This window comes from Mobula hypostoma, chromosome X1 (genome assembly GCF_963921235.1).
Source record: "Mobula hypostoma chromosome X1, sMobHyp1.1, whole genome shotgun sequence".
Lineage (NCBI taxonomy): Eukaryota > Metazoa > Chordata > Chondrichthyes > Myliobatiformes > Myliobatidae > Mobula > Mobula hypostoma.
Window position 1 is genome coordinate 60832230 of NC_086128.1, and position 27596 is coordinate 60859825.

Here is a 27596-nt window from a genome sequence, read left to right on the forward strand (position 1 = left end):
GACTTTGATTTTGAAGATGGTAAAAACTCGGGAATAAATTCCACGCAACCCCTCCTCTCCGGCCCCCCGACTCTGATTTTACGAGGAGGGTGCGTTTTAAATCATTGTAACGTCTTTGTCCTGCAACAGTTTTGATTGGAACCTCCCGGCGGAAGAGGGAAGATGGTGTAGGCAGGGAGGAGATGTAAACATGTTGGGAGTGTGCACCTCGGACTGTTTCAATGAAACTTTAAGATCAACACACAGAAAATGCTGGAAAAACTCAGCAAGTCAGGCAGCTCGACGTTTCAGGCCGAGAATCTTCATTCTTCCCGTGAGCGCTTGGATTTCCTCCGGGTGCTCCGGTTTCCTCCTACAGTTAGTAGGTCCTCCCACGAACCAGTTAGTAGGTTAATTGGTCATTGTAAATTGTCCTGTGGTTAGGCTAGGGTTAAATTCGGTGGGTTGCAGCTCGTTGGGCCAGAAGGGCGTTGCACCTCTAAATCGATCAACCAATCAATTTATCGATCAGGACTGGAAAGGAGGCGGGAGAAACCAGATTTAGAAGGAGCGAGGGGAATGAAGTGAGAAGCTGGGAGATGATAGTGGAAAAGGTAAAAGACTTCTTTATCTCATGTCACTATCTCACCGGGGTATAAGGCCGCTGACTACCCTCACCTGGTTAAGCCTGCCTGTGGCATGCAAACAACGACATGGAGCCGCAGGTGAGAGCAGAGTGTCCGGTGGGGACCAAAGGTGAGTGAGCTGCCCCAGAATGGACACGTCAAGCCCCTTCACCAGAGGTGCTACCCCTCCCTGGACACCCCATGTACAGTATAGATAGATAGGTTCCTTAAGGTTGTTGTAACCGGAGGAGGTAATGAGGACAAGCTCCCACTACCTATTAAATGGTGTGCGCCTCAAATAGCTTCTGACAACCAAGTCCAGTTCCTGTCCTTCAGGTGTGGCTAAGCTGCTAACTCCGGCAGAACCGTTTCTACTGACAGGAGAAGGGGCAAAGCCGGGTCACTGGCGCCTTAAAACCAGTCGCTTCAGGCAGATGGGGCTCGTCAGCCGTGGTTGGCAGCTAGTCTAGGAGAAGGAAAACTCCGATCTCAAACCTCCGCTGCCTCGTGGCTACACCCGCTCATGGGGAAGGCTTCGGGAGTAAACCCCCGAGGGAAAAATCCGGAGCTGGAGTCCCAAACGCAGTCCTATGTTGAGTTCAATGCCTACTGGCAACTCCTGGTTCCAAGCTGTATCGGTCTCTGCCGTCCCTTTGGGTTCATCAGCTGCGTGGAGAGGGGGAGCTTACAGTCCTTTCTTGTCATGTTTGGCACATGACAAGACAGGCCAAAGCCAGCATGGTTTCCTGAAAGGAAAATGCTGCCTGACTAACCTACCGCAATTTTTTTTTGAGGAAATTGCAAGCAGGGTAGACAAAGGAGATGTAGTAGATGTGGTGTACTGGGATTTTCAGAAAGCCTTTGACAAGGTTCCGCACATGAGGTTGCTTAGCAAGAGCCCATGGAATTACAGGGAAGTTACTAGCGTGGGTGGAGCACTGGCTGGTCAGCAGAAAACAGAGAGTGGGAATAAAGGGATCCTGTTCTGGCTGGCTGCCGGTTACCAGTGGAGTTTTACCACAGGGGTCAGTTTTGGGACCGCTGCTTTTTACGATGTATGTCAATGATTTGGACTACGGTATTAATGGATTTGTGGCTAGATTTGCCGATGATACAAAGATAGGTGGAGGAGCAGGTAGTTTTGAGGAAACAGAGAGCCTGCGGAGAGACTTAGACTTAGACTTAGTGGTTTGTCAAAGAAGTGGTAATTTAAATACAATGTTGGAAAGTGGATGGTCATGCACTTTGGTGGAAGAAATAAACGGGCAGACTATTATTTAGTTGGGGAGAGAATTCAAAATGCAGAGATGCAAAGGGACTTGGGAGTCCTTGTGCAAGATACCCTAAAGGTTAACCTTCAGGTTGAGTCAGTGGTGAAGAAGGTGAATGCAATGTTGGCATTCATTTCTAGAGGTATAGAATACAAGAGCAGGGATGTGATGTTGAGGCTCTATAAGGCACTCGTGAGACCACACTTGGGGTATTGTGTGCAGTTTGGGGCTCCTTATTTTAGAAAGGATATACTGACTCTGGAGAAGGTTCAGAGAAGATTCACAAGAATGACCCCCGGAATGAAAGGGTTACCATATGAGGAACGTCTGGCAGCTCTTGGGCTGTATTCCCTGCAGTTCAGCAGAATGAAGGGGGGGATCTCATAGAAACATTTCAAACGTTAAAAGGCCTGAACAGATTAGATATGGCAGAGTTATTTCCTATGGTAGGGGAGTCTAGGACAAGAGGGCACGACTTCAGGATTGAAGGACGTCCATTTAGAACAGAGATGTGGAGAAATTACTTTAGTCAGAGGGTGGCAAATCTGTGGAATTTGTTGCCACGAGCGGCTGTGGAGGCCAAGTCGATGGGTGCATTTAAGGCAGAGATAGATAGGTTCTTGATTAGCCAGGGCATCAAAGGGTATGGGGAGAAGGCAGGGGAGTGGGGATGACTGGAAGAATTGGATCAGCCCATAATTAAATGGCGGAGCAGACTCGATGGGCTGAATGGCCTTCTTCCGCTCCTATATCTCATGCTCTTACATGGGCAACAGCTTGCTCTCCATATCATATTGCTCTGGCTTGCATATCATGTAGACATCTAGGACACAATATCCGTGGTCAACTTTGACCGACAGAGGCCTCAGCAGACAGATAGATCGATAGAGGTATATATTCTGATTCTGAATCCATATTCATTTTCTTGCAGGCATTCATAGTTGAACAACAAAGAAATAGAATAAAATCAATGAAAAAACTACACACAAGGACTGACAACCAAGCAACGCGCGAAAGAAGACAAACTGCAAATCAAAAAGAAAACAAATAATAATAGTAATAAAGATAGAAGTTGCGTCGGTACAGTAATTTCACCGCTACTTGCAGGCACATTTGAGTGTGTCACTTATTAAGAAAAAACAAATCACAATTCAAGCGTCTGAACGCACACGGGAAGATGTGCGACATTTGATTGTTGGGTAAAAAGTTCTTTTTTTAAAGAACAACTTTATATATAAAGGTATAAACTTCCAGTGAGTGAATCGGACTCGATTACAGAAGGGTCAGGCGAGTAGGGATGATCCCTCCCTGCCCTGCCGAAATTTAATCTTCTGACATTTCATTACGAGAGACACAAGGGGTTCTGCAGATGCCAGAAATCTTGATTAAACACACACAAAATTGCTGGGAGAACTCAGCAGGCAGGCAGTATCTATGGAGAGGAATTGAGTGCCGACGTTTCGGGCCGAGACCCTTCATGGGAGACCCCGTTCGGATGGACGTGAGAGCCCGTTCGGTTAACTGGGAACTGCAGCCATGTGCCGAATTCTTGGGCGGGGGGCGGTGTTAGGGGATGAAAGACAGCGGATTTCTCCGAGCAGGATTACAGTGCTTTACACTTTACAGTGCTGAAAGGGAATGGGTGGGTGTTCTATGGGAATTCACCATTTCACTTTGAATAGAAATCGAAGCTGATATTCTAATTGAATAGATGTTCAAAGCGTTTTAAGTTCAACTTTGAAATAACAACATGCGGCCCGGTAGCGTAACGGTTAGCCCAATCGCTTTTCAGCGCCCGCTGTAGGATCGTTTCCATTCCCACCACTGTCTGTAAGGAGTTTGTACGTTCTCCCCGTAGCCTCGTGCATTTCCTCCGGGTGCCCCGGTTTCCCTCCACACTCCCAAGAGGTACCGCTAAGGATTAGTGAGTTGCGGACATGGTATGTTGGTATGACGACACTTGCGGGCTTCCCAGCACAATCCACGCTGATGTGATTTGATGCAAACGACGCGTTTCACTGTATGTTTCGATGTACGTGGCAAATAAAGCTAATATTTATCGTTCGAAGTAAATTTATTATCAAAGTACATATAGGTCACCATATACAACCTTGACATTCATCTTCTCGCGGGCATACTCAATAAATCTATGGAATAATAACGATAACAGAATCAATGAAAGGCCGCCCAACTTGGATATGCAAAAGACAACTATGCCAATTCAAAACACAAGAAGTAGCTTTGATAAATACATAAACAAGCAATAAGTATCGAGAAAGTGAGTCAATAGGTTGTGGGAACATTTCAAGGGTGGAACAAGTGAAATTGGGAGAGGGGTAATAACTATTCCTGAACCTGGTAACGGAAGAAAAAAAAATCCAAGAGAATTTAACAGTATATTCCCTGTTGGAGATTGTGGCAGTATGACGCTATTAGATATAAGAGCACTGAAGCACTGTCCTGTTACGTTTTGTGGGATCTTGCAATGCGTGAGTGTCGTGTTTCTCCCTGTCAGATACTACTTGGCCATTGTAAAGCTCTTTGAGAGCTATTGAGAGCGCGTTAGCCACGTCAGAATCGCAGAACGTCCATCTTTGGGATCGGATCTTCACAGGGTTATCATCATGCATTTTCCAACCCTCGAGTCCCCTGTTTTGACAGTAACACCTTATCGCCACGGCAGTGGCGTATTTGCCGCGCCTTCCCAACCTCCTAATTTTACAGCGTTGACTTGCGAGTCCTTTTGCAGGATTCCCTGAAGGTTAACCTGCAGGTCGAGTCGGTGGTGAGGAAGGCAAATGCCATGTTAGCATTCATTTCAAGAGGTCTAGAATACAAGAGCAAGGATGTGACGCTGAGGCTTTATAAGGCTTCGCCTTGAGTATTGTGAGCAGTTTTGGGCCCATCGTCTTAGAAAAGATGTGCTGGCATTGGAGAGGGTCCAGAGGAGGTTCACAAGGATGATTCCAGGAATGAAAGGGTTATCATACGAGGAACGTTTGATGGCTTTGGGTCTGTACTCACTGGAATTGAGAAGGACGGGGAGGCAGGGAATTTCATTGAAACTTTTCGAATGTTGAATGGTGTAGACAGAGTAGATGTCGAAAGGATGTTTCCCATGGTGGGAGAGTCTAGGACAAGAGGGCACAGCCTCAGGATAGAGGAGAGCTCTTTCAAAACAGAGATGCAGAAATATTTCTTTAGCCAAAGGGTGGTAAATCTGTGGAATTTGTTGCCATATGCAGCTGTGGAGGCCAGGTCGTTGGGTGTATTTAAGGCAGAGATTGATCAGTTCTTGATTGGATATGGCATCAAAGGTTACAGGGAGAAGGCCAGGAACTGGGGTGAGGAGGAGAATGGTTATGGTCTAATTTCCTTTCTTTTGCCCTCCTCACTTCTTAAAGGGCAGAGTGACGTTTGCAATCTTCCAGTCCTCCGGGATCATGCCAAAATCAAGTGATGGTTCTGCGCTTGTACTCTCTGGAATTTAGAAGCATGAGGAGGGATCTGATCGAAACCTGCCGAATATTTAAAAGCCTAGATAGAGGGTACGTTGAGGGGATACTTCCTGTTGTGGGAGAGCCTAGGACTCAGAATAGTAGGATGTCGCTATAGAACACAGATGAGGAGGAATTTCTTTAGCCAGAGGGTGGTGAAACTGTGGAATTCATTGCCACAGGTGGCTGTGGAGGCCAAGTCATCGGGCATTTAAATTGGAGGTAGATATGTTTTTGATTAGTAAGGGTATCAAAGGTTATGGGTGACGGCAGGAGAATGGGATTGAGAGGGATAATAAATCAGCCATGATGGAATGGCGGAACAGACTTAATTGGCCGAATTCCCTAATTTGACCCTATGTCTTATGGTCATATGGACTCCGACCTCTAATCCAACTCCAAATAAAGACATCGATTGGACGGAGATCTCAGCACTCAGGAGGCTGTACCGGTTAGATTTAGGATCATTTCTTTTTTGCCGCTACGGGAAATCACCAGCGCTGCCAAACACATGGAGCGCTGTTTATTTTTTAACATATCAAAATGGGCCACATATTTTACACTGAAATGGATGAGATTTGACAGGTTAAGCTTTCCTTTAAATAATTTTTAAACAAACCGGCTTTGCGGTGTAAATCGACTATAAACATCGCACCAACTCGATGGGTTAACTATACAGCGTTTCGTTTGAAGACCACAGTTCAGATCAGGTCAGATTCATCTATTACCACATCGAAGCACACAGTGAAATGTGCCGCTTGTGTAAGACAGCAAAACCTAAGGGCTCCTGAAAGCTAGAACTCTGCCCACAGATGACAGCCCTCAAGAATCCGCATGTGCTTGAATATGGAGCAAAAAGAATCTGCTGGAGGACCTCAGCGGGTCAATCAGCATCTGTGGAGGCAGAGGGAAGATCGGCGTTGCGCGACCGTCGCGTCACGTCCGAGAGCGCGGAGGGAAGATACTCGCTATGTAGAAAATGAGAGGGAGGGGTGGCGAGCAGGGGCCGGCAGGTGATTGGTGGAAACCAGGTGAGCGAGCGATGATGGGCAGGTGGAGCCAGGCGGTGGGAGAGCGGACGCAGAGTGATAAGGAAAACCTGGCCAGGTGGAACCAGGGAGGGGAGCGGGAAGGTTGAGACAGAGGTTGACAGGTAGAACCAGATAAGGGTGCTTTGATGGGCAGGTACACCCAGACGGCGATAGGAGAACGCCGAGTGGACAGTGTGTGGGTGATGGGCACGTGGAAATGTAAAAGCTGGAAAAGGTTATTTCCCTAAGCCAGCAGCGATCAGACACATCGGTTAGTGTAACGCGATTACAGCGCCAACGACCCGGGTTCAATACCCGCCTCTGTCTGTGAGTTTGTACGCTCTCTCCGTGACCGCGCGGATTTCCTCCGGCTGCTCCGGTTTGCACTCACATTCCATAGACATACGGGACAGGGTGTAATTGGACGGCGCGGACTCTTTGAGCCGGAAAGACCGTATCTCTAAATTTTTAAAAATCCGCACAACCCAATGTTTTGATCTGGAATCTTGCTGATTAGTGCACGCGTTGCGTTACAAGGCTAAAACCGAGGCGTTAGTTCTGAGGAGGGCCTTGTAATGGAAATTAGGCTAAGGTATGTCAACTGAATAACCACGGGCCGGAGGGTTCCAGCATCCACAACTTGTTGGCTAAATCTTTCCTTCTGGATGAGTTTAATTATGTTTCACTGTGGACGCAATATTTGATTTTCGCATCCACACAAGTTCTCAAATATGCTGCTTTACTTATCACGACTAGAGCAACCTTTTCTGCCTGGCGAATTGGAGACTTTCGCGATGCTATCCGGTGCTTCCCTGCAAGGAGGTGCCCTTGGGCCAGGCTGTCCCATGCAGAGGACCGCAGGGCTGGGGTTTACGACAGGAGTCATACGACCTAAAGAAACCCTTTGAGAAAGTCGCTTCATCCCACGGACACGAATGAGGCAAAAGCTGACATGGAGCAGAAACAACGCTGTTCGGGCCGAATGGCCAGTTTCTGTGTTGTGAACAATTCGCGCTCCAGCGACACACCTTGCCGAAGGCATTTTCATAGACTTGAAGATCCTTTCCCATTACAAACATACTCTGATGACTGTAAAGCATTGGATGCGTCCTACTAGACTTTTTTCGCTTTCCAAAAACGCGCTGTATTTGTTGTTAAAAGCTAAAACAGGGATCGCGTTGCCTTTCCGTGAATTTATTGAAGCAGAGCCACCGCCTGTTACCTGATCCCATCCAACTCCGCGAGAGGGTCCTCTACGCCGTGTGAACTTCCAAATTACACACTTTCTCAATATTGCTCGATGACGGGCACGTAAATACAAAAAAAACCCTCAAGGAATAATAAGACAGTTCCATAAGTTCACTATTCAAACAATCAAGGGAGATGAATAAACTATCAGACGAATTGCTAATTAATGCAGTTCAACCCATCACAGGAAAAGCCTTCCCACCAATGAGTACATCTATGGATGCTGCAACAAGGAACAGCATCCATCACCAAGGACGGGGCGTCTGCACCCATCTGCTCTTATTATTTAAAGCGCGGAATAGGCCCCTACGCCCTGCCAGTACTTCGAGCCGCGCCGCCCAGCAACCCCCGATTTAACCCTACAGCACAATTACAATCACCAATTAACTTTTTCAACCGGTACGTCTTTGGACTCAACGCGGTCCGGGGTGAAAGTACAAACTGTTTACAGACAGTGGCTGCAATTGAACCCGGATCGCTGGTACTGTAAAGCTTTGTGCTACCCACTATGCTACAATGCCGCACCTTCTCGCTTCTACCATCAGGAAGGAGGTACAGGAGCCTCAGGACCCACACCACCAGGTTCAGGAACAGTTATTACCCCTCAACCATCAGGAAGGAGGTACAGGAGCCTCAGGACCCACACCACCAAGTTCAGGAACAGTTATTACCCCTCAACAGTCAGGACGAAGGTACAGGAGCCTCAGGACCCACACCACCAGGTTCAGGAACAGTTATTACCCCTCAACCATCAGGAAGGAGGTACAGGAGACTCAGGTCCCACACCACCAGGTTCAGGAACAGTTATTACCCTTCAACCATCAGGAAGGAGGTACAGGAGCCTCAGGTCCCACACCACCAGGTTCAGGAACAGTTATTACCCCTCAACCATCAGGCTCCTGAACCAACGTGGACAACTTCACTCCCCTCAACATTGAACTTACCTTATGGACCCACTTTCAAGGACTCTGCAACTCATGTTCTCAATATTTTTATTTACTTATTTATTATTATTATTATTATTGTATTTGCAAGTTACCATCTTTTGCACATTGGTTGCTGGTCAGTTTTCGTGTGTAGTTTTTCGTTGATTTTGTTGTTTTTCTTGCCAGCAAGTCATTAATATTAGATATAGATAGATACTTTGTTGACCCCAGAGGAAATTACAGTGTCGCAGTTGCATTACAAGTACACAGATAAACAAATATTCAAATATTAGAAGAGAAATAAGAAAGAATAAAAAATAAGTTGCCTTAAACAGTCAACATGAGGTGGTCATCACTTCCTATAGAATGTATAGTTCCTATAGAACTATAGATTGATTCATCATGGAGCCTAATAATCGAGGGTAAGAATGACCTCATATCGCGCTCTTTGGAGCAGTGCAGTTGTCTTAGTCTGTTACTGAAAGGGTTCCTCTGTTCAGCCAAGGTGGCGTGCAGAGGGTGAGGCATTAGGGCAGTATTTGGTGACATATACAGACTTTGATAATAATTTTACTTTGAATTTTAATAATGTTCCAAATTGGAAGGGGTATCACTTCCTCAGGAGATTACAAAATGATTTACCACCAACAAAGTTGACTTTGTGGAGGGGTGAGGTTTCAGAGGTAGCGAAATGATAACCAGTTTTAATGTTATGGACTGAATGATATTCACTAGGTCCAAGATACTCACGAAAACTTTTTACCTCCACTTTAGAGCACAGGCGGGACATCATTTGCACTTGCAGCGGGTGGTGAGGGTAGCAGAGCGGGTTATTGGCACAACATTACCCTCCCTCAGAGACATTTATACTGGCAGACTTCAAAAGAAGGCTACTTGTATTTCAAAGGATCCCACACATCCTGGACATCACCTGTTTTCCCCTCTACCTTCTGGGAAGAGATACAGAGCATTAACATAGAAACATAGAAAATAGGTGCAGGAGTAGGCCATTCGGCCCTTCAAGCCTGCATCGCCATTTATTATGATCATGGCTGATCATCCAACTCAGAACCCCGCCCCAGCCTTCCCTCCATACCCCCTGACCCCCGTAGCCACAAGGGCCATATCTAACTCCCTCTTAAATATAGCCAATGAACTGGCCTCAACTGTTTCCTGCGGCAGAGAATTCCACAGATTCACCACTCTCTGTGTGAAGAAGTTTTTCCTAATCTCGGTCCTAAAAGACTTCCCCTTCATCCTCAAACTGTGACCCCTCTTTCTGGACTTCCCCAACATTGGGAACAATCTTCCTGCATCTAGCCTGTCCAATCCCTTTAGGATTTTATATGTTTCAATCAGATCTCCCCTCAATCTTCTAAATTCCAACGAGTACAAGTCCAGTTCATCCAGTCTTTCTTCATATGAAAGTCCTACCATCCCAGGAATCAATCTGGTGAACCTTCTTTGTACTCCCTCTATGGCAAGGATGTCTTTCCTCAGATTAGGGGACCAAAACTGCACACAATACTCCAGGTGTGGTCTCACCAAGGCCTTGTACAACTGCAGTAGTAGCTCCCTGCTCCTGTACTCGAATCCTCTCGCTATAAATGCCAGCATACCATTCGCCTTTTTCACCGCCTGCTGTACCTGCATGCCCACTTTCAATGACTGGTGTATAATGACACCCAGATCTCGTTGCACCTCCCCTTTTCCTAATCGGCCACCATTCAGATAATAATCTGTTTTCCTATTTTTGCCACCAAAGTGGATAACTTCACATTTATCCACATTAAATTGCATCTGCCATGAATTTGCCCACTCACCCAACCTATCCAAGTCACCCTGCATCCTCTTAGCATCCTCCTCACAGCTAACACTGCCAACCAGCTTCGTGTCATCCGCAAACTTGGAGATGCTGCATTTAATTCCCTCATCCAAGTCATTAATATGTATTGTAAACAACTGGGGTCCCAGCACTGAGCCTTGCAGTACCCCACTAGTCACTGCCTGCCATTCTGAAAAGGTCCCGTTTATTCCCACTCTTTGCTTCCTGCTTTGCTAACCAATTCTCCATCCACATCAATACCTTACCCCCAATACCATGTGCTGTAAGTTTGCACACTAATCTCCTGTGTGGGACCTTGTCAAAAGCCTTTTGAAAATCCAAATATACCACATCCACTGGTTCTCCCCTATCCACTCTACTAGTTACATCCTCAAAAAATTCTATGAGATTCGTCAGACATGATTTTCCTTTCACAAATCCATGTTGACTTTGTCCAATGATTTCACCGCTTTCCAAATGTGCTGTTATCGCATCTTTGATAACTGACTCCAGCAGCTTCCCCACCACCGACGTTAGGCTAACCGGTCTATAATTCCCCGGTTTCTCTCTCCCTCCTTTTTTAAAAAGTGGGGTTACATTAGCCACCCTCCAATCCTCAGGAACTAGTCCAGAATCTAACGAGTTTTGAAAAATTATCACTAATGCATCCACTATTTCTTGGGCTACTTCCTTAAGCACTCTAGGATGCAGACCATCTGGCCCTGGGGATTTATCTGCCTTCAATCCCTTCAATTTACCTAACACCACTTCCCTACTAACAAGTATTTTGCTCAGTTCCTCCATCTCACTGGACCCTCTGTCCCCTACTATTTCTGGAAGATTATTTATGTCCTCCTTAGTGAAGACAGAACCAAAGTAATTATTCAATTGGTCTGCCATGTCCTTGCTCCCCATAATCAATTCACCTGTTTCTCTGTAGGGGACCTACATTTGTCTTTGCCAGTCTTTTTTTCTTTTTACATATCTATAAAAGCTTTTACAGTCAGTTTTTATGTTCCCTGCCAGTTTTCTCTCATAATCTTTTTTCCCCTTCCTAATTAAGCCCTTTGTCCTCCTCTGCTGAACTCTGAATTTCTCCCAGTCCTCAGGTGAGCCACTTTCTCTGGCTAATTTGTATGCTTCTTCTTTGGAATTGATACTATCCCTAATTTCTCTTGTCAGCCACGGGTGCACTACCTTCCTTGATTTATTCTTTTGCCAAACTGGGATGAACAATTGTTGTAGTTCATCCATGCAACCTTTAAATGCTTGCCATTGCATATCCACCGTCAATCCTTTAAGTGTCATTTGCCAGTCTATCTTAGCTAATTCACGTCTCATACCTTCAAAGTTACCCCTCTTTAAGTTCAGAACCTTTGTTTCTGAATTAACTATGTCACTCTCCATCTTAATGAAGAATTCCACCATATTATGGTCACTCTTACCCAAGGGGCCTCTCACGACAAGATCGCTAATTAACCCTTCCTCATTGCTCAAAACCCAGTCCAGAATAACCTGCTCTCTAGTTGGTTCCTCGACATGTTGGTTCAAAAAACCATCCCGCATATATTCCAAGAAATCCTCTTCCTCAGCACCTTTACCAATTTGGTTCACCCAATCTACATGTAGATTGAAGTCACCCATTATAACTGCTGTTCCTTTATTGCACACATTTCTAATTTCCTGTTTAATACCATCTCCGACCTCACTACTACTGTTAGGTGGCCTGTACACAACTCCCACCAGCGTCTTCTGCCCCTTAGTGTTACGCAGCTCTACCCATATCGATTCCACATCTTCCCGGCTTATGTCCTTCCTTTCTATTGCGTTAATCTCTTCTTTAACCAGCAATGCCACCCCACCTCCCCTTCCTTCATGTCTATCCCTCCTGAATATTGAATATTCCTGAACGTTGAGCTCCCATCCTTGGTCACCCTGGAGCCATGTCTCTGTGATCCCAACTATATCATAATCATTAATAACAATCTGCATTTTCAATTCATCCACCTTGTTACGAATGCTCCTTGCATTGACACGCAAAGCCTTCAGGCGCTCTTTTACAACTCTCTTAGCCCTTATACAATTATGTTGAAAAGTGGCCCTTTTTAATGCTTGCCCTGGATTTGTCGGCCTGCCACTTTTACTTTTCTCCTTTGTACTTTTTGCTTCTACCCTCACTTTACACCCCTCTGTCTCTCTGCACTGGTTCCCATCCGTCTGTTGTGAACTAACCTCCTCACGCCTAGCCTCTTTAATTTGATTCCCACCCCCCAACCATTAAGGACGAAAACAGAGACTCCTTAACAGTTTCTACCCACAAGCAGTGAAATGTATAACACTCCCTTCCCTTCTCCTGCCCCCCTCCTAAGACGGCGGCAGCTAAATGCATCACACTTCCAGGAATGGCAGGTGTGCAATAGCCCTACCCCACCCCCCGCCCCCCCCATCCATATATTATTAATTTTGGACGCACTCCTGAGGTTTTAGAGTTTATTTTATGTATATATTGTTTGTCATGCTGCAAAACGTTGAGCTGCTAAACTGTGTTTCATTGCTCCACAACAATGACAATAAAGATATTCTAATTCTAATTCTAATCATTTTGAGGTTTCATCCAAGTGACTGTGTCACTGAAGCCCTAAACTTTTCGCTGCTCTACCTTTAAGGCAGAACTCATGGGATGATCCGAACATGGTGGAGAGATTAGCTATTCATGTAGATGTTGAAATATATTTACATAAAGGAAATCATTTTAAAATAAGATAATATTGTCACCATTGAGCTGGCCCGCATTGGTCAGGGTCGACTATTAATGTGCTTCCTACCTGTCTAAGTCAATACACAAACCAATGCAGTATGATATGGAGAGCAAACCATTGCCCATGTAGCAAGCTCCCCCTCTCCATGCATCTGATGGAACGGCAGAGACCGATACAGTTTGGCACCAGCGGCATTGCAGGAGTTGCCAGTCAGCGTTGAACTCAATGTCGGACTGTCTTAGGGACTCCAGCTCCGGATTTTTCCCTCGGGGTTTACTCCCGAAGCCTTCCCCATGAGCAAGGCAGCGGAGGTTTGAGATCAGAGTTTTCCTTCTCTTGGATGAGATACCAACCACAGCTGATGAATCCTATCTGCCCAAAGCATTTGGTTTTAAGGCACCAGTAACCACCTGTGTGTAGAAATTGTTCCAATGGGCTTGATAGCTAAGCCACACTTGAAGGCCAGGAGGTGGACTTGGTCGTCAGAGGATATTTGAAACGTACACCTTTGGGAGCAATTAATAAGTAATGGGAGCGCATCCCCAATACACACACCCTCCACCCCCCCCCCCCACCTCGGCTAACCCTAATGTCCATAAGACATAGGAGCAGAATTAGGCCAATCGACCCATCAATTCTGCTCTGCTATTCGTCATGGCTGACTTATCTCTCTCAACCCTATCCTCTTGCCTTCTCCCCGTAACCTTTGACATCGTGATTAATCAAGAACCTATCAACCTCTGCTTCAATGACCTGGCCACAGCCGCCTGTTTCAACGGATTCCACAAATTCATAACCCTCTGGCCAAAGAAAATGTTCCTAATCTCTGTTCTAGATGGACATCCCTCAATTCTGAGGCTGTGACATCTGGTCCTAGACTCTCCCACTATAGGAAACATCCTATCCACATCCACTCTACCTAGGCCTTTCAATATTCTGTAGGTTTCAATGAGATCCTCCCTCAGTCTTCTGAACTTCCAGAGCCATCAAATACTCCTCATACGTTAACCCTTTCATTCCCAAAATAACTTCCTCCAGGCCCTCTCCAATGCCAGTACATCTTTTCTTTGATAAAGGACCCATAACTGCTCACAATGCTCCAAGTGAGGTCTTTCCAGTGCTTTATAAATCATCAGCATTACATCCTTGCTTCTATATTCTCGTCCTCTCAAAATGAATGCAAACATTGCATTTGCCTTCCTCACCACCAACTCAACCTGCAAAATAACCTTTAGGGAATCCTGCACGAGGACTCCCAAGTTCCTTTGCACCTCTGATTTCTGAATTTCTCCCCATTTAGAAAATAGCCCACATCTTTATTCCTGACTCTCCATTGTCTATCCTGCCTGTTAGTTTCTCAAAGAATTCCCACTGATTTGTCCAGCAAGATTTTCCCTTAAGGATCAATACAGCAGAGGAACAGGCCCACAATGTTGTTTATTTGGATGTTCAGAACGCCTTTGACAAGGTGCCACAGATGAGGACTGGAACATAGGGGATGTAATGCTGAGGCTTTATAAAGCACTGGTGAGGCCTCATGGAGTATTGTGAGTTTAGGACCCCTTATCCCTGCTAACTCCAAAATGTCCACATTCCTCCATCTTCCACTTATTTATGCGCCTAACTAAATGTCTGTTAAAAGCCTCTAATGTATTTGCCTCTACCACCAGACCAGGCAGTGCATTCCATGCATCCACCACTCCCTGAGTAAAAAACTTACCCTTCATATCCCCCTTGAACCCATTTCCTTTCACCTTCAATGCATACCTTCTTGTATCAGCTGTTTCTACCCTGGGGAAAAGACACTCTCTGCCTACTCTGTCTAAGATTCTCATAATCTTATAAACCTTTATCAGATCTCTGCTTAACGTCTGCTGCTCCACAGAAAATAACACAAGTTTGTCCAGTCTCGCATGCTCTCTGAACCAGGCAGCAACTTGGTAAACCTCTTCTGCACCCCCTCCAAAGCCCCAACTTCCTTCCTATATTGGGACGACCAGATCTGTATGCAATACTCCAGGTGTGGCCTAATCAGAATTCTATAAAGTTGCAACATAACCTCTTGACTTTGAACTCAGAGCCTCGACTAATAAAAACAAGCATTCCCTAAGCCTTCTTAACCACCCTATCAATCTGTGTAATCACTTTCATGAAGCTATAAACTTGGACCCCAAGACTGACGGACTGCTACCCTGACATTCTCCTGCAAAAGGTCTTGATACAATTTTAAATTAATTGTTCCCTCAACAATTGCAAGCTGCGCAACTCTGTGAAGGATCTTTACATTTGCCGTACCAAGGTGCAACACCTCACATTACCTGGCATTTCTCTGCCCACACCTGCAACTGATCTATACCATGCTGTATTCCTTGCCACTATCCACAACTCCACTAACCTTGGTATCATCCGCAAACTTACCTACTCACCCACCTACAGTTGAATGAAAAGGTTTGTGAACCCTTTGTGAACCTGGTTTTCTGCATTAATTACTCATAAAATGTGGCCTGATCTTCACCTGTCACAATAATAGACAAACACAATCTGCCTAAACCAGTAACACACAAACAATTGTACTTTTCATGTCTTTATTGAACGCATTGTTTAATCACTCACAGTCCAGGCTGGAAAAGTACGTGAACCATTGTATTTAATAACTGGTAGTACCTCCTTTAGCAGCAAAAATCTCCATCAAAGGTTTCCTGTAGCTACTGATCAGACTTGCGCAATGGCAAGTTGAATTTTAAACCATTCCTCCATACAAAACTATCAATATTTCTCAGATACTTTGCATAAACAGCCCTCTTCAGGTCATGCCACAGCATCTCAATTGGATTAAGGTCTGGACATGGAAATGGCCATTCCAAAACTCGAATTTTCTTCTTTTTAGACCATTCTGTTGTTGACATACTCGTGTTTCAGAGCATTGTCTTGTTGAAACATCCAACCTCTATTAAACTTCAGGTGATGGACTGCTACCCTGACATTCTCCTGCAACATGTCTTGATACAATTTTGAATTAATTGTTCCCTCAACAATTGCAAGCTGCCTAGGTCCTATAGCATCAAAGCAGCCCCAAGCCATGATGCTCTTTCCACCATGCTTCAGAGTTGGGATGAGGTTATGGGTGTTGGTGTGCAGTGTCCCTTTTCCTCTAAACATGGTGATGTGTATTTCTGCCAAAAAGATCAACTTCTGTCTCACCTGTCCACAGAACATTGTCCCAAAAGCATCGTGGAACATCCAGGTGGTCTTTTGCAAACCTGAGATGTGCAGCAATGTTTTATTTTGGAGAGCAGTGGGTTTCCTCTGTGGTGTCCTTCCACAAACACCACTTATTCAGTGATTTTCTTAGTGGACACATAAACAGAGACTTTAGCAAATTCCAGAGATTCCTGCAGGTCTTCTGCTGTCACCCCTGGGTTTTTTTCCACCCCCTTCAGCATTGCACATTGTGCCCTTGGTGTGATCATTGCAGGGACAGCAGCAACAGTACTGAATTCCCTCCATTTATAGACAACTTCTCTTTCTGTAAACTGATATAACACTCAGATCTTTAGAAATGCTTTTGTAGCCTTTTCCAGCTTCATGCATCTCTACAATCCTTCTTCAAAGGTCCTCTGAAAGTACTTTTGATCAAGGCATGGCGCATATATACAGATCTTTCTTGAGAAGAGTAGGCTCTGTCAGTGACCTGACTTTGTATGTCTTTTTATAGGGCAGGGCACCTCTACAACTCACACCTCCAATCTCATCTCATTGATTAGAACACCTGACCTCAAATAGCTTTTGTAGAAGGCATTGCCCCAGAGGCTCACATACTTTTTTGAACCTAGACTATGATTGTTTAAATGGTGTAACAGCATCGGCGAGAAGTACAATTGTTTGTGTGATATTAGTTTAGGCAGATTGTGTTTGTCTATTATCGTGACTTAAATGAAGATCAGACTACATTTTAAGAGTAATTAGTGCAGAAAACCAGGTAATTGCAATGGGTTCACAAACTTTTTCTTGCAACTGTACATCTTCATCCAGGTTATTTATATACAATCACAAACAACAGAGATCCTAGCCCAGATCCCTGTGGAACACCACTGATTATAGGCCTCCAGTTCAAGTAGGTCCCTTCAACCACTACTCTCTGTCTTCTATGTGCAAGCCAGTTCTGAACCCAAACAGCCAATTCGCTGTGGGCCCCATGCATCCTAATCTTCTGAATTATCATCCCATGAGACCTTGTCAAACGGCTTACTAAAATCCACATAGACAACGTCCACTGCCCTACCTTCATCAATCTCTCTTGTCACCTTGTCAAAAAACTCAAATTGGAAAGACACTATTCGTCCTACACAAAGCTAAGCTGGCTCTCCCTAATTAGGCCATGGGTTTAAATGCAAACCATGCTGGCTTTGGCATAAGGAAGGGAAAATATGCAAATACTGGAAATCCAAGCAACACACACACAAAATGCTGGAGAACTCAGCAGGCCAGGCAGCATCTATGGAAAAGAGTAAACAATCGATGCTTTGGGCCAAGACCCTTCATCAGGACTGATTTTGGTATGTATTATCATGCACCTCCAAGTACTCAGAATCTTTATCCTTAATAATGGGCTCCTAACACCCTTCCAACCACTGAAGTCAGGCTAACTGGCCTATAATTTCCTTTCCTCTGCCTCCCTCCCCTGTTAGGGTGGAGTGACATTTGCAATCCTCCAGTCCAAAGGAACCATTCCAGGATCTAGTGATTGTTGAAAGATTCTTAGTTGTGCCTCCACAATTTCTTCAGCTATCTCTTTCAGAACTTTGGGGTGAAGTCCATCTGGTCCAGGAGACATCCACCCTCAGACCTTTCAGCATCGCAAGCACCTTCTTCCTAGCAATAGTATCGACACTCATTTATGACATTTTACTTGTCTTCCACAGTTAAGACTGACACAGCATACTTACTCAGTTTGTCTGCCATTTATTTGTCCCCCTCCCATTACCACCTCTCCAACATCATCTTCTAGCAGTCTATATCCAGTCTCCTCTATTTTACTCTTTATATATCTGAAAAATCTTTTTGTATCTCTCCTGTTGATTTGAAAAGCTTTCCTATTTCATTGTATTATATGCCCTTTCTTTAGTTTTGATGCTGTCTTTGACTTCCCTTGTCAGCTATGGTCACTTCATTCTCCCTTTGTAATACTTCTTCATCTTTGGGATGTTTCTTGCTGCACACATTTTGAATTTCCTTTGCTGTCCTGCCATCGTCTATGCTTGATTGGAAGAGTCCCTTCCGATCAACGTTGGCCGCCACCTCTCTCATGCCTCTGTAATTCCCTTTACTCTTCTTTAATACATATACACCTGATTTTAGCTTATCCCTCTCAAACTGCAGGATGAATTCTATCATATTATGATCACTGCCTCACAAAGGTTCTTTTACCTCGAGTTCCTTAATCAAATGTTTCATTACACAACACCCAATTTATAAACACCTTTCCCCCTAGTGAGCTCAACCACAAGCTGCTCAAAAAAGCCATCTCATAGGCATTCTGCAAATTCTTTCTCTTGGGATCCAGCACCAACCAGAAATTCCTAATCTATCTGCATATCGAAATCCCCCAGGATTATCCCTTTCCCATTGTAATTTGTAGCCCTTATCTACGTCTATGGAGAGGAATAACCAGTCAACGATTCAGGCCTGATGGTGCCTGACCTACTGAATTCCTCCAACATTTTGTGGGCATGTTTTCTGGATTTCCAGCATCTGCAGAATCTTGTGTTTTGATATAATGTGCTTTTGTTCTACAATGTACTTAAGAATATCAAGATGTTGACTACCAAATTATTTAAAGATCAAATCTTTAGCTCACTTCAGCAGCTGTATTAATCTACCCATAATTGCATAAGTTACAACCCATCTGATGTTGTTCTTGGATCTGAAATATGCCACTCTCAGAATACTAATCTTCATTTCCTTCTATCTAAACATTTAAAAAATCAGAACACAAGATTTGAAGACCAGCACCATAACTTGAGGTGAATACATCTGTCACAATCCCAATAGAAAATAGATATTCAGTGGCCACTTTATAGGGTACAGGGGATACCTAATCAAGCAGCCAGTGAGTGGTCATGGTCTTCTGCTGCTGTAGCCCATCTACTTCAAGGCTCAACGTGTTGTGCATTCAGAGATTACTTGAGTTACTGTCACCTTCCTGTCAGCCTGAACTAGCCTGGCCAATCACCTCTGACCTCTCTCATCCACAAGTCATTTTCACCCACAGAATGTAATTTTGTTTTTCACACCATTCCCTGTAAGCTCCAGAGATCGATTTGCATGGAAACCCCAGAAGATCAGCAGTTTCTGAGATACTCAAACCATCCAGTCTGGCACCAACAATTATTCCATAGTCAAAGTCACTTAAATCATATTCCTAACACATTTTGATGTTTGGTCCAAACAACTGAACCTCTTGACTATGTCTGCAAGCTTTTATGAATTGAGGTGCTACTACATAACTCAGTGGCAGCATTAACAGTGTTCAGGTGTACTTGGCCATAGTTACTCAGCAAAATCCAGTTTGTAAAAGCTCCAATTTTAACAACCTTAATTCACTATTACCAATTTGCTCACCATCCTGAAGACACTGATTGCCATACAGGTGGCAGTTTCCTCCAAAAGCAAGTAGCCATTCCATATCAAGTTTCTGCATTGCTCTATCTTCAGTTTGGCAAGTAACAACGTGTAGCTGAGAAGCATGTCTTGGGAAATCTCAGGTTAAATTCTTCACCAAGTTGTGTATTGTACAACTGGACACATTCTGGAGGACATACTTAGAGCTAAACTGCCAATCACAAGATATTTTGAGAGCATTTATGCATCAGGTCATCAGTGAGGACACTAATTTTGAACTACTCTGTTGACAGTTGCTTTAGGTAGATGAAAAATGCGGGCTGCAAATTAAGCAGGTGCAAGTGCAAGAGTTATGACATTTGGACATCAGTGGAGAGAGCATTTAATTGCGCTGAAATACTCTGTCCTACTTTAACAGACATCACAGCAGCACAGCACTATTACAGCTTGGGGCATTCCAGTGCTATGTGTAAGGAATTTATAATTTTGCCTGGTGACCACATGGGTCTCCTCCCACCACCCGAAGATGTAGGTTAACTGGTCACTATAAACTGTCCTATGATTACACTAATGTTAAACAAGTAGCTCATTAGCCTGGAAGGGCCTGTTCTGCACAGCATTTCTAAATAAAAATAAAAAAAATACTTGTAGGCTATTTGGGTGAAGTACTAAATAATAACAAAGTTTTGAAGCACATCAAGACATCAAGAGAAATTACTGTATTTTGACCATGTCATAAATCAATTATTTCCAGGTGGCACTGGAATATTCCAACTAAATATTTCATACATAGTTAAAAGTGAGACTACTTCTCTCCACCATGGACAAATGGAATCAGAATCCGGTTTATTATCACTGTCTTACATGTGGAATTTGGAGACATAGAAATGATTTTATTTGGCTGCAGGAGGCAGCACTAATCCCCGAACTGAGAGCAGCTGGTGACTCCAGAGTCTCACTCAAGCTGTGGCAGATGGTGTTTCCTTCTCTGAAGGACAATAGTGAATCAGAAGAGGTTTTACAACAATCCAATGTGTTTACTAGTAATGAGAGTAGCAGTTATTTTAATTCCAGATTTATTTCTGAGATTCAATCTCTCCATTCCAAAATGAGATAATCTGTGGGATTCATTGCCACAGATGGTTGTGGAGTCCAAGTCATTGGATATATTAATAGCAGAGGATCTTGATTAGTAAGGGTTTCAAAGCTTATGAGGAGAAAGGAGGACACTCACAAATTTCTACAGCTGTACATTCTAACTGGTTGCACCACCATGGTATGGGAGGCCACTGCACAGGATTAAAATAAACTGCAGAGTATTGTGAACTCAGTCAGTTCCATCACAAGCACCAGCCTCCCCAGCATTCAGGACATCTTTAAGGAGCGATGCCTCAGAAAGGCAGCATCCATCATTAAGGACCCCATCACCCAGGACATGCCCTCTTCTCATTGCTACCATCAGGGAAAAGGTACAGAAGACTCAAAGGGCACACTCGGTGATTCGGAAAGTTTCTTCCCCTCCACCATCAGATTTCTGAATGGACATCAAACCTATGAACACTACTTCACTATTTTTATTTTCCCTTTTTGCACTATTTAACTTTTTGAATATACATACAGTAATGTTTTTATTTATTGCAATGTACTACTGCATTACAAATTTCACAATATATGCCAGTGATATGAAATCTGATTCTGAATAGGTTTAAGAGGGATAATAAATTATCCATGATGGAATGATGAATCAAGACTCAAAGCCTACAGAATATTGCTGTGGTTCACCAACGCCATCTTATGGATTCGATGGGCCGAATGGCAAAATCTTGCTCCCATCTCTTATGGGATTTAAACCCTTGTCCTAGACGTATTGCTACTCTAGTAACTTAAACACTATACTACCACAGTTTAAAATGTTCTATAACTAGATCTCTTATCAAGCAACAATACAAGCTGACTGGGTTACAACTATTAGCTTTCACGATCTTTTCTCCATAAAGAAATTGGGTCCCACACCGTATCCAAGACATTTATTGCAGATCACCATTTCCCAATAAGTAACTTTATAAATGAATCTTTTCTTATAAAGTACTGCAGAATCAAACATTGTGCACAAAAAGTAAAGACACCGTGCTTATTATCCAAATATAGTTTGGGAACATGTATACCAGAAATATTTCTGCAATAACAATTTAATGCAACACATACAGTATGTCAAATCCCATTAAAAAGACATACTTCCTCTCGTAATATATATGCAATACCACTAGTGAGACACCAGAAAACTCTCAAAATGAAAGACATGATTATAGGGCTTTTGCTTAATATAATTAAAAAAGCTTTTACTTTTTTAAAAAAAGCATTGCAATGCCCAATTCCCAGCTTAGTTTTTAGAAAATTCCTGTAGGTTGAAAAACTTTCCATCCATTGAAACTGGCAGGAAGTACTTGGTGTGTATGATCAGTATCGACCTGCAGAAAGAAAACACATCACATCAGAACCAGCTTAAAAACTCTGAAAATTGAAGGAAGCTACATGCCTCAACACTTACGTGGGGTATAAGAACGAGATCGAGATCTGTATCTGCTATAATAGGGTGAAGGTGATCTTCGTCTGGGAAGAAAAAAAATCCAGAATATAACCAGGAATTTCACCATAAGCACACAACCTCATTTTGCAAACACCAAGCAGACTGGCTGGCTACATCATCTCTCCATATCATCTGACTGAAATTTCTAAGTTACTGTAAGTTATAATACAATGAACTTTTAACATACAAGGAGAAGAGAGGCAATCCTATTCATAACTAATCAAGCTACTGTGAATACAATTCAGCTTGGTCAAGATTGCAGGTTAGAATAGTGTTTCAGCAATGTGTGTGTATATAATGTCAGTCTAAAAGCAGATATTCGCATAACTGAGGAATTAATATTCTGTAGTTTATTCTGTATGATGTACATTTGGAAAACAATTCATATGCAATTGTATGGTATTTATGTTGAAACATAACAAGTTCAATTTTTACTAAGACAAAGGAAGATTGGTTAAATAACACTAACACAAAACCTATGAGGTAAATTGCATGTGAACTTTAGAAGGAAATTCTGGAGTAAAAGGCATAGATAACTAGTGGAAAATCTATCTGCCAGTGGCGGAACAAAAAGGAGGCAGGGGATGGGGAAAAAAAAGTAAAAACATAAGGACAGGTTTGCAAGGTTCAAGAATGATCAAGGTACAGAGGGACGAGAACAGGAATTTATAATAGACTAAACTGTGGCCCAGAAGTCAGTTGAAGATTCTATTTATAGAGTGGCAAAACATTCCAGGGTACTTCACAGGTTTTCAAAAGTTGACAATAACATACAAGGATAGGTAACCAAAATGATGAGTTAAACATACATTCATTGTGTGCCATGGCATAAGATGTGGGCGATCATGGTCTTCCCATCACCATGATTGTTCTTGGCAAATTTCCCTACACAAGTGGTTTGCCATTGCCTTCTTCTGGGCAGTGTCTTTACAAGACAGGTGACCCCCCCCTCCCCCAGCCATTATCAACGCTGCTCCCGTGGCTTCATGTGACCATGATCTGGGTTGGGGCGGTGGGGGGGGGGGGGGGTGGAGGTGGAGGAAAAGTAGGTGCTACACCTTGCCCAAAAGTGACCTGCAGCACCTTATAGCTCCTTTGATGGAGAAAAATCTTCATCCCACCACCCAAATTAATTAAATTGGCTCAGTCAAATATTAAAGACAAAGAATAAAGTTAAGAGCATATGTAAGAGACTGGAAGGCTTGACAATGGGCAAAATACATCTAAAACAATGATCCAATTAATTTGCCTTCAATTAAACATTTGATATCTTAAATTACCAAGCACAGACTGATTCAATACTTCAAAGTCACACACACAAAATGCTGGAGGAACTCAGTAGGCCAGGTAGCATCTATAGAAAAAAGGCTATATATTTCAGGCCGAAACATCGACTGTACTTTTTTCCTTTCTTTCTTTTTCAATCTTTTTATTAGTTTCATAAAATACAAACATAACATAGCAATAATACAAAATTGTTGGAAATACATTGTTATACCTAAAATGAGTAATTATAAAACCAAATAGTATAAATTGACAGAACTCCCAAACATGTAGGATAACAATGAATAATACAGGACAAAAAAAACTGGAGAAAAATCATGAAAAAGAAATAAAAATAGAAAAAAAAACAAACCCCACCCCAAAAAAAAACTAAACAGAATTAGTCAACTAAACTAAAAGACTAGGGCAATTCTAACAACGTAAAAATGGAAGAGAAGAAAACCTTCGTGTCGATGACTCCATTCCTCTCAACCAACACTACAGAGAAGTAAAATAAGTTTGGAAATGGTCAAATTACATCATATGAAAATGCTGAATAAATGGCCTCCAAGTCTTTTTCAAATTTAATGGAAGGGTCATAAACCACACTTCTAATTTTTTCCAAATTCAAACACAACATAGTTTGTGAAAACCAGTGAAATACAGTAGGAGGGTTATCTCTTTCCAATTCAGCAAAATGGATCTTCTAGCCATTACAGAAAGACTTTTTTCCATAGATGTTGCCTGGCCTACTGAATTCCTCCAGCATTTTGTGTGTGTTGCTCGGATTTCCAGCATCTGCAGATTTTCTCTTCCTTGTGATTTCAATACTTCAAAGTGCTTGGCCAAGGTGCATATATTATGCACCAAAATGTGAGAAGTCACCAAATGTAGTAACAAAAATTTTAGTCTCTTTTTGGATACACAGTGGTAGAAGGGTTGCTCATTTACGTTAAATATTGGTGACAACACTGTCCACAATAAATACAGTTCAAATTCAGCATTACCTGTAGTTGAAATCCCGATCGGTGTATCTATCACTGTAAGAGTCATGGTAATGAGAGGAACGAACACTGTAAAATGCCAAAAAAAGTATTAAGAACATCTATCCATATTAGAAATTACTAAAGCAGTGTATCAATGGGAAATAGGCTTCTAAAGAGAGCTCACGTTGTTGGTCTGCCCATGTAAATTCCTGGAGTTGGAGTGTGGGGTCGTTTTGTAATGGAATAATCTACTCTAATGCGCCGGCCATCAAGTTCCATCCCATTAGCACGTTCTTTTGCCTGTTGAGAAAAAGTATTACCTCAATGCTGCTGTATGCAATGTAGCACTTTCTCAAAACTGAACTTTTTTTTTAAGTTGCAAAACCTGAACAAATTTTAGGCATGGTTATGTTGCTGCTGAAAATAATTTACAAAAGTTCCTCAACTTTTGAGGAACAGCTTCTTCCCATCTGCCATCAGATATGAATGGGCAATGAACCAAACCAAGAAACCCAACCTCATTCTTTTTTGGCTCTTTTTGTACTACTTATTTAATTTAAATATATATACACATTCACAAATTTCACAACCTTTAACAGTGATAAATCTGATTCTGATTAGTGCTCTTACACTATCTGGTTATGATGCTATATTAGACTAACTTTATTGTTGTCACTTCCCCATGTATTTATCATCAATACTGAGTACACCATTTAAACAATCACAAAAAAAAGTATGTGAACCTCTGAGGTAATGCCTTCTACAAAAGCTATTTGAAGTCAGGTGCTCCGATCAATAAGATGAGATTGGAGGTGTGGGTTGCAGAGGTGCCCCGCCCTATAAAAAACACACAGGTCAGGTTACTAACAGAGCCTGTTCTTCTTAAGAAAGATGTTTATGTGTGTGCCATGCCTTGATCAAAACAACTTTCAGAGGACCTAAGAATTGTAGAGATGCATGAAGCTGGAAAAGGCTACAAAAGCATTTCCGAAGACCCGAGTGTTCATCAGTCCACAGTAAGAAAAATGGTCTACAAATGAAAGAAATTCAGTACTGTTGCTACTCTCCCTAGGAGTGGGTATCCTGCAAAGATCACACCGAGCAATATGTGCAATGCTGAAGAAGATGAAAAAGATCCCAAGAGTAATAGCAAAACCTGCAGAAATCTCTGGAGCTTGCTAAAGTCTCTGTTCATGTGCCCACTTTAAGAAAAACACTGAATAAGAATGATGTTCATGGAAGAACACCATGAAGGAAACCACGGCTCTCCAAAGAAAAAACTGCTGCATGTCTCAAGCTCGTAAAAGACCACCTGGATGTTCTACAACACTTCTGGGACAATGTTCTGTGGACAGATGAGACAAAAGTTGAACTTTTTTGGCAGAAATTCACACCACTATGTTTGGAAGAAATAGGGCACTGCACACCAGCATCAAAACTTCATGCCAACTGTGAAGCATGGTAGAAGGGGCATCATGGTTTGGGGCTGCTTTGCTGCCTCAGGGCTTGGGCATCTTGCAATTGTTGAGGAAAAAACAAATTGAAAAATTATATCAAGAAATTTACAGAAGAATGTCAGCGCAGCAGTCCATTACCCGAAGCTTAGTAGAAGTTAGATGTTGAAACAAGACAATGATCCGAAACACAAGAGTAAATCAACAACAGAATCGTTTACAAAGAAGAAAATTCGAGTTTTGAAATGGCTAAGTCGGAGTCCAGACTTTAACCCAATTGAGATGCTGTGGTATGACCTGGAGGACTTTTCATGCAAGGTATCCCAGAAATATTGATGAACTGAGAGTTTTGTATGGAGGAATGGTCTAAAATTCCTCCTTGCCACTGTGCAAGTCTGATGGAGGTTATCGCTGCTAAAGGTGGTTCACCCAGTTATTAAATACAAAGGTTAAATACTTTTTCCAGCCTGGACTGTGAATGATTAAACGTGGTCAATAAAGACATGAAAAGTACAGTTGTGTGTTATTAGTTTAGGGGGATTATGTTTGTCTATCTATTATTATGACTTTGATGAAGATTAGACCACATTTTATGAGTAATGTAGAAAACCAGGTAATTGCAAAGGGTTCACAACCTTTTTCTTGCAACTGTATTTAGCTAAAGTGCCTAAGACTTTTGCACAGTACTATATGCAGTAATTTTATGTATTGCACTGTACTGCTCTAGCAAAACATGACATATTTGAATGATGATAAGCTCCTTCTCTGCCACCTGTTCCACACCCCTCCTGTGGCACTCCACGCTTGTCATTTCCAACATCCTTTCCTCCCACCAAATTTACAAACTCACTCTCCATTCCACATCGACAAATACAGTACTATGTAAAAAGTCCTAGACACATACAGGTGTCCCCCGCTTTTCGAACGCTCGCTTTACGAAACCTCACTGTTATGAAAGACCTACGTTAGTACTCTATTTTCACTTTCAGAAGGTGTTTTCACTGTTACGAAAAAATTCAGCGCGCAATAAAATATCAGCGCGCTATAAAAGGCAGCGCGCCCTGAGCAGCCGCTCTCCCCCGGTTTCTCGCCGGCATTGCTTAAACACGAGCCTGTGAGCAGCCGTTTGCAAGTTGAGTTCTATGGTATCAGAAAAGCCTGAAAGAGCTCGTAGGGTTGTTACACTTACGGAAAATCCAGACATAATTAAGCGTTTTGATCGTGGTGAACAAAGTAAGGACAACGTGAGTTTGGCTTGGGGAAGTTGACGAAGATGATGTTGAAGAGGTTTTGGCATCCCATGACCAAGAACTGGTAGATGAAGAGCTGATGCAATTGGAAGAAAAAAGGATAACAATCGAAACCGAATGAGTAATGATAAAAGTACGACTTTAATTTTGAAAGGGTACGTCGGTTTAGGGCATATTTGCAAGATGGTTTGAGTCCTTACAAAGAACTGCATGATCTAAAAATGCACGAGGCTAAGCAGTCAAGCAAGCCTTCCACATCAGCCACAGCAGACG

The 27596-nt window shown here is 42.9% G+C and overlaps 1 protein-coding gene across 1 annotated transcript in view; it reads right to left on the reverse strand.

The window, feature by feature from the left end:
• Window positions 1-20062: 20062 nt before the first annotated feature.
• LOC134340610 (transformer-2 protein homolog alpha-like) overlaps window positions 20063-27596 on the reverse strand; it is a 34736-nt gene continuing 27202 nt past the window's right edge. The window contains exons 5-8 of the mRNA XM_063038052.1: window positions 24804-24919; window positions 24641-24706; window positions 22332-22393; window positions 20063-22251 (exon numbers count right to left, since the gene is read on the reverse strand). Of these exons, the coding sequence (XP_062894122.1) occupies window positions 22241-22251; window positions 22332-22393; window positions 24641-24706; window positions 24804-24919 (255 nt within the window). The 3' untranslated portion in view covers window positions 20063-22240. The remainder of the gene's footprint in view (window positions 22252-22331; window positions 22394-24640; window positions 24707-24803; window positions 24920-27596) is intronic.